The sequence below is a fragment of the Micropterus dolomieu genome, linkage group LG02 (assembly GCF_021292245.1).
Source record: "Micropterus dolomieu isolate WLL.071019.BEF.003 ecotype Adirondacks linkage group LG02, ASM2129224v1, whole genome shotgun sequence".
NCBI classification, from domain to species: domain Eukaryota; kingdom Metazoa; phylum Chordata; class Actinopteri; order Centrarchiformes; family Centrarchidae; genus Micropterus; species Micropterus dolomieu.
The window spans coordinates 21,289,351-21,296,757 of record NC_060151.1 but is presented as its reverse complement, the minus strand read 5'-3'; the positions used below and the strand labels follow the sequence as shown (position 1 = coordinate 21,296,757).

At 41.2% G+C, this 7,407-nt stretch overlaps 1 protein-coding gene across 4 annotated transcripts in view; it reads right to left on the bottom strand.

Moving 5' to 3' along the window:
• Window positions 1-1,123: 1,123 nt before the first annotated feature.
• The window catches only part of LOC123958789 (hemicentin-1-like), a 37,918-nt gene continuing 31,634 nt past the window's right edge, over window positions 1,124-7,407 (bottom strand). For all 4 annotated transcript variants that reach the window (XM_046032415.1, XM_046032443.1, XM_046032434.1 and 1 more), the window contains 5 exons: window positions 4,095-4,370; window positions 3,667-3,993; window positions 3,269-3,532; window positions 2,883-3,034; window positions 1,124-1,860 (listed from right to left, as the gene is read on the bottom strand). In XM_046032415.1, the coding sequence (XP_045888371.1) occupies window positions 1,834-1,860; window positions 2,883-3,034; window positions 3,269-3,532; window positions 3,667-3,993; window positions 4,095-4,370 (1,046 nt within the window). In that variant the 3' untranslated portion in view covers window positions 1,124-1,833. The remainder of the gene's footprint in view (window positions 1,861-2,882; window positions 3,035-3,268; window positions 3,533-3,666; window positions 3,994-4,094; window positions 4,371-7,407) is intronic.

Genomic DNA, 7,407 nt, shown 5'->3' with positions numbered 1-7,407 from the left:
GTTATTTACTGAGCTGTCGTTAAGGGCCGAGAGAAAGAAAATTCCAACTTGGACAAGCTTGGTTACTCTGCAGGGAACTATTTTGTAACAAAAGGGCCCCCTTCATCCCAGCTGACTTTGTGGGTGGGGGGTAAAAGGGAAAGAGGGAAATTTAACAGGTGGTATGCCTCTAAAGAGAAACAAGCCTTTGAACCGGACTGATCTTATATAGGCTATTAAGCATTTTTAGCAGCAATTATAGTCCTACAGATACCACAGCAAATGTCTAACTAGCATTTATGTAAACATACAATACCAACGTTTTCAATATCTGGTTCATTATAGTGCAGAGCAGAATAGAAAGTTGTCTCTTTTGAAGTATTCCAATACATTTATAATAATTGTGGTAAAGTTCAAATCATTAAACTAGCCTATTTTTGTAGTCCAAACTTTCCCTTCTTCTATAAGCTGATAGAATAACATTTGACTCATGTAAAACCTCTGTAACATATATCTGAACTTGTTTGTTATATTGAGTCAAGGGTTTCATGTTGTCTACATACATTTATGTCTGCATTCCAGCCTTAGGTGCAGTCATGTTATGCTGTCAAAACAACTATTTTATCTCCTCTTGCTGTCAAAACGTGACTGGCTGTGAACAAAAGCCCATTTTCAGTCCTGCCTGCATGCTTGTCCCCTGTTGCTTCTGAGCACCATGCTTTGAGAATTCCCAGCAGGCAGGAGTGTTGGTGTGGTGCAGCATGTAGCTTGTAAGACTTGCACTGTGACCAGAATGCTACACAGCATATCCGCTCTCACCGCTACTGCAGTGCAAGTGAGAAAGTAATTGGATGCTTTTTGGTGTATTTATGGAGCGCACAGCTGGGAATCTCAATGCACAAATTAAGAGTTCATGCTCACTTCACTTTGAATATGCTGCTTGTTCTTCAAGTTCTCTAGAGAAATGTGTTAAGTTTGTGTGTCTATAATAAAACTTTTTTTTTAAACTCCCTGACAAATTGAGCAATATCCACTCTGCCAGGTTGTTATAGCAACACAGTCAGAGCATACACAAACAGTGCTTTCTGGCAAGACCTTTAGTGAGAATGACAGGGACTGAACATAAAGAACATGGTCACATGGGTTCAGAAAAAATAGATTTATCTTGGCAACCGTAGACAGGACAACAAATGCTCTCCTTTACATTCTCTTTGTACAGTACTAATTAGTATGGCAGTCTCAGCAGTGTATAATGTAAGCCAGATTGAATGGGGGTCTGGGGGGTTGACAAAAGGTGGCAGTGAAACATATTGATGAAAGACACTGGTTTGACTTTGCCTCAATCATTATTCTGCAAAAGGACAGAGATGTTGGTTTAATTTAGCAAGTGATGTTGATGTATATGCAAAACCTGTTCATGCACACAATGCATTTACAGAACATTTTAAACGATATTCCCTTGAAAATAACATCTCTCAATTTAAACTTTCATTTCACTTACTTTTCATTTCATTCAGTAACAAAGGTTTACAAATGGAAATCAGCATTTTGTACTTCAGACAGATTGTATGTCTCACACAGGATTTAGTGGCTCATATTTGGGTCATTTCAATAAAATAACAAACTTTCATCAAATGAAATTGTGGGCACACCATAAAAATGGCATGGTTCATCTTTTCAGTGCAAAAACATTCAAGAGTCATACCAGTGCATACACACAAAACAATATTTGGTAAATATTATTTTACAGAACATGACATTAGCATAATTTATGCACATACAAAAATGAAATGAATAATAACTATAAAAAACTCACTATCAACAATGTGCCCCATTGGAGTATTCAGATCACGCTCAAGTATTTACTCTAGCTGGACTGTGCTGTATGGAGTACAAAATAGACACAAAACAATCCTGAGTGTGTGAAAACATCATGAGGAGCAACTAAATTTTTGCCTTAAAATTGGTCTCGTACAAAGACCTCTTGTGTTGCTTGTAAAATGAAAAAAGAATAACAAGGCAGTCATGCTAGCAATAAAGTAACAATGGCTGTTGAATCAGTACCATTAAGTTGCTCCCAGTCATACCTCTCCTGTGACTTATCATAACACAGTTTGTTTAGGTAATAAAAATAGGATTTTCCCAGAAGAGTACTGAGTGACGACAGGCATACATACCCAAATTAAGTTTCTGGCCACATGGCGGCAAAAAAAAATCTACACCCTGACAAACCTACTGCTTATCATTGCCCTATAAATGTCTTATGTCTAATGTGTCCAATAGATATTATTTTTTCAGATCTTTTTAGTCTCCACCATACAGTCTATGATCACACCAATTCTTGAAAAAAATCTGTCTTTGCTATGTTCAAATGGCATTGTTGGACAGATAACATACAGAGGGTTTAAGGTTTTTTTGTTTTGTTGTTATTGCTGGAAATAACTTGCCGCTGGCGGTGGATACAAAGTTGACGAGAGCGACAGAGTGAACCATACAGTAAATGTACAGGACATAAAACTGGTGAAAATCTGGGCTCTGTCTGTCCTCTCATCGTGCTGTTAGTCTGCTCCTACATTACCTCAACATTTGAAATAAGTGACTCATGCTTCCAAAATAACATCAGGCGTGGGGGAAAAATCTTATCACCAACCTGCTGCATGCAGATTTGCAATAACTAGGTTACTCTAAGTAACCTGATTTCATGAGTGCATGTAAATGTACCGTTTGTTAATATAACAATGTTGATTAGTTGAGCTTTAAAAGGCAGTTGCTGGGATTACGTAATTTTAAAGCTGCAGTGGCCAAGCATGAGTCAGCTGACTCTCCAAGCACAAAAATATTAAAAAGCACCACTTTCATTGTAAAGCCATGCAAAATTGAATTAAAAAAAGTCAGCTTCATACAGGTCCTGATGAGGCAGGATGTCCTCTGAGATAGCCGCCTCTGCTGAAGGAAAATGTGCCTTCAGGTGTCACAAAAAAAGCCCCGCCAATGAGGAGCAGGACTCCCAGAGCCACAAATACTCCAACCAAGGCTGCAAAAGTTGTTTGATCCCCTGTTGGAGATGGGAGAGTTACATTCTCTTTCTCAGCTCATTTGTTCAGACCATACATTCCAAAGTAAAAATTAAAACAAACAATACATCCATTCAAATCCAGTGAAAAAGCTGTGATCCCAGGGTGTCTATCTGGAAACCAGCATTAAGAAATTATAGAATATTTAACACTGCAACACAATAATGGAGTAGAATAGGCTCAGAAACATAATGACTTTATTAACAATATCTTACTTGTAGCTTTGATGACAGTGAAATATTTGGTCTTGGTGCCCCGGATATTAGCCACTGTACAGTTATAGGTCCCTGGAAGCTGAATGGACAGGGTCAAAATAGGTTGATTCTCATTTTGGTCCTCCTTCGACTGTTGTATTGGATGTGGAACATGCCAACTGTATGCTGGCATTGGGTTTCCTGTGGCAGTGCAATTTAAAATCATTTTACTACGATCTGGAAGTTCCAGCGTCTCATTTGCAGGCCCAGTGAAGGTTGGTGGGTCTGAAGTCAAAAAGAAATTAAAAATAAAGACAGAGAGAAAAAGACAAAATAGAAAGTAAAATATAATCAGAGAAAGTCAAAACACACCCAATGTTCTCTTACAAAATAATTAATAATAAGATGCCAAAACTTACACTGTACATTCATTTCATGTGAATTTGATTGGATTGCGGGAGGATTTGGTGCTGTTGGCTCAAATTTCAGCTTTGCTTCACACCAGATCTGAGCACCATTATCATCTCTATGGGCGGTCAGACTGTAGACTGATGTCTTATTGACTGGAGTTAGATGGGACTCGTCAAATGTCTGAGTATAGAATACCTTATTTCCTTTGTGCCAGTTCACAGAAAGGTTTCTTACAGGTGCAACATTAACAATGTCACACTGCATGAGGTAAGTTTGACCTTCTACCATTGGGACCATTTGACTCAGGTGAGACATCGACACACTGTCCGGCATTTCTGTGTAAAAAAGTGACAAGTCCAAACATCAGTAGTATTGAATGATCAAAAACTACAACGGGCTTACTTGTCAACTTCAGATAAAGTTAAGGGCTACTTACTGTAAACAGTGACTGGTAGGCTTTCTAAACACTGTTTATTGTCACTGCCAAAGGGATTGATGAAGCATATTGGATTTAAGTCCCATTCTTTCACAGCGGTTGCCTTTAAGGTAAGAAAAGTGGCATTCTCTCTCAGCGGTATGCCTCCGTTTGAAGACTCCCAGCCCATTCCGCTTGCCTTGATTTTTGAGCTGCAGTTGACTGAGAACGAGTCTCCAAATCTCACCACAACTCTAGGAGGGCTCATCTCAAGACAGGAGGAACTCACATGCTTTCCTAGAAGTAATACACAAAGTACAAATAGTGGCCATGTACAAATCAGTGTATTACCCAGCATTATACAGCATTGTTTTGGATAATCTGGAATAGCAGTAGGCCTACCCCACTGACTTGTTAGTTAAACGATCTCACAGATATAAAACAAACCAAAATATATGTTTTTTAACCATAAAACTGTATTTCCAGTGAAAATATGTCGGGTCCTTATCTTTATGGTGCTTGAAAAGGTTTGAATAAAGTGTTTGACAAAATACAGTAGGCCTAACAATTTGCATAAACGCACTGTAAGAAACAAGTAGATATTTTTGTTACACTCAAATCCATGCCTTGTGTGTTGCTGCCCTTTTGTCCAAAAGTGGGGTTTGAGGTAACAATCGACTTACTAAAGTTTACACATTATAAAAGTTATGGCAACTTGCAGATTATCGGTCTACCATTAATCTACCAAAACATATGGTGGTTCAAATTTGATCCCACAATATGATCATTGGGATCATGGTTTTAAGCAGACTAATGTTAATTAAACAATGGGCGTAGGTCGCAGCTGTAAGATACAGACTATCCAGATACAATAAAGGAAGTAGCTCTTACCTTGAATGTAGCACCACAATAAAAGCTAAAGAACACATAAATTAGTTAGCCTACCTGTACACGCTATTAAGGCGCTGAATATGAAGAACAACATGCTGATTTCGCCGGTGTGCCAACACTTTTACTAATTGAAAATATAAAAATGGTCCAGTTGACAACCGTGTCCCTCCTCGCTTTGTGCCGTAACTTCCACCAGGTGAGCTCATAGAAAGTCCCGAAAGGAAAAAAATCTGATGATGCATTTACGTGTTCCTCGTTAACCACACCTCTGGTCCGATTTAATCACTGTGATACACCCAGAGGGCCTTTCCGAAACTAGATCCGCGCCACTTCCACTCCGACACGGAGTGAACTCTGGTCGGAGTCACCCTCACAGCCAAATCGAGCTCCCTAAGCCGCGTAGGGTTTAAATACAGCGACAACTTTCGGACGAACTACTCTCTCCCCACAGCATAAATAGCGTAAACGTTACCGCTGCACTCACTGCTATAATACGTGTGTCAAATAAGCAACAGTTGTATTTACATTCAGGATTGATGTGGAGGAAAAGTGTGTTATAACGAAACTGAAAGCATTTGTCATTCATTTTGTGTTTGTGTGCAATAGGATTAGATATTTACGAAAAATAAATATTATATTCTATTATGAAAAGATTGTTAGTCATTGTAAAGAAAAGCCTATAGGCCTATATTTGAACCTCTTTATCTTAGCCTATAGGGAAAATATGTAAAGACTTAGGCTAACTATTTTTCTTTAATGCTAATCTAATTCTAATCCCCCATGATCCCGTTGTGTCAATTTTCTATTATTCTGTATAATGTAGGCTGTTTTGTTTTGACTGAATATTTTCGTATAAGATGAATACGATTCAATAAAAACAACCTTTGTGTTGTCTATCAGACAAGAGCATTTTTTTATTAAACACAATATAACCTTTGAGCTACGTTGTTAACCTGTGAATGGTGACGTGACATGCAATGTTAGTGTAGTTTCGAAATAAAAAACCTGAAATGTTAACCGGCGAAATCACACAGAACGCAAATTGAAAGAAAGGTCCCCCATCATAAAGCAAAAGCTGTCTCGGCAGTGGAGGGTTTAATAACCCACTAGCTTACCACTCCGCCCTCATTGGTGTCGGATGGCACTGAATGTGGCGGACCCTCCGCATGAACGCGCAAACGGAGTGGAAGTAGGGAGAGTGAGGAGAAAGCAGTTTCAGAAAGGCCCATAGTCTGTATGTAAAACACAACCCAACAGCATGTAGGCTGTCATAGGGGGCTGGACCATTGGCTGGACTTGAGCATTAAACGAATAGTCCGACATTCTGGGAAATGATGACACTAACACAGCTGTTATTTTTGTATGGTAAAGTAACTACAGCCAGCAGCTGGTGAGATTACTTTTGCACATAGACTGACTGTGGGTGTAGCATAAAGACTCACGGGGATCAGTTGCCAGGCAAACACTGAAATTATTTCCCAAACAACAAACAACTCAGTTTTCACTGTCTCGCAAATGCATTAACTATACAGCCAGAAGATAATGCATGTTACACATAGCCAACAATCGTCTCGGGTTACGTATGTAACCCTGGTTCCCCGAGAAGGGGAACGAGACACTGCGTCGGTTATGACACTATGGGAACGCCTCTAGGCGTAGCAGGTCTGAACGTGAATGAAATCACTCCAATCCAATTGGCTTGTTGCTAGAACGGTAAGGTGTGACGGAATAACCGGAGGAGTATAAAGCACACCTGTACACACTCATCATTAGCTTTTTTCTATTCAGCAGGCACTCTGTATGTTGTTTGAAGAAAGCTCCAGCCTATCTGAATCACCAGGGCGGTCTGCGCTCGCGCCCTCTGTACAGACTGGCGCGTCAGATCCTCCTGTGGTCCCAGCAGAGGTTACTATCGCTCAGGGCGATGTATCTCCCGGGGACGCAGAATCAGGGAGCAGACCTGCTGTCGAGGCAGGGGCTGAGGCCCGGGGAATGGAGACTTCACCCTGAAGTGGTGGAGCTCTTTTGCGAAGAGTTCGGCCCCATAGACGTGGATCTGTTTGTGTCTCAAGAGACTACGCACTGCCCGCTATGGTTTTCTCTCGTTCCTCCAGCCCCGTTGGGTCTGGACGCCATGGTACATTCGTGGCCGAGGCTACGTCTGTACGCTTTTCCCCCAGTCGCTCTGCTCCCGGGGGTTCTGGAGCGGGTCCGCCAGGACAATGTCGGCCTACTGCTCGTAGCCCCGTTCTGGCCAACCCTGGTGTGGTTCTCGGACATCATGATCGCTCCTGGACGGCCCGCCGTGGCGGGTCCCTCTGAGGAGAGACCTGCTGTCCCAGGCACAGGGCCGGGTTCTTCACCCTTGCCCCGCCATATGGCAACTGTGGGTCTGGCCCCTGAGGGGGCACAGTAACTAGAGGCGGGTCTAACAGCCGGAGCA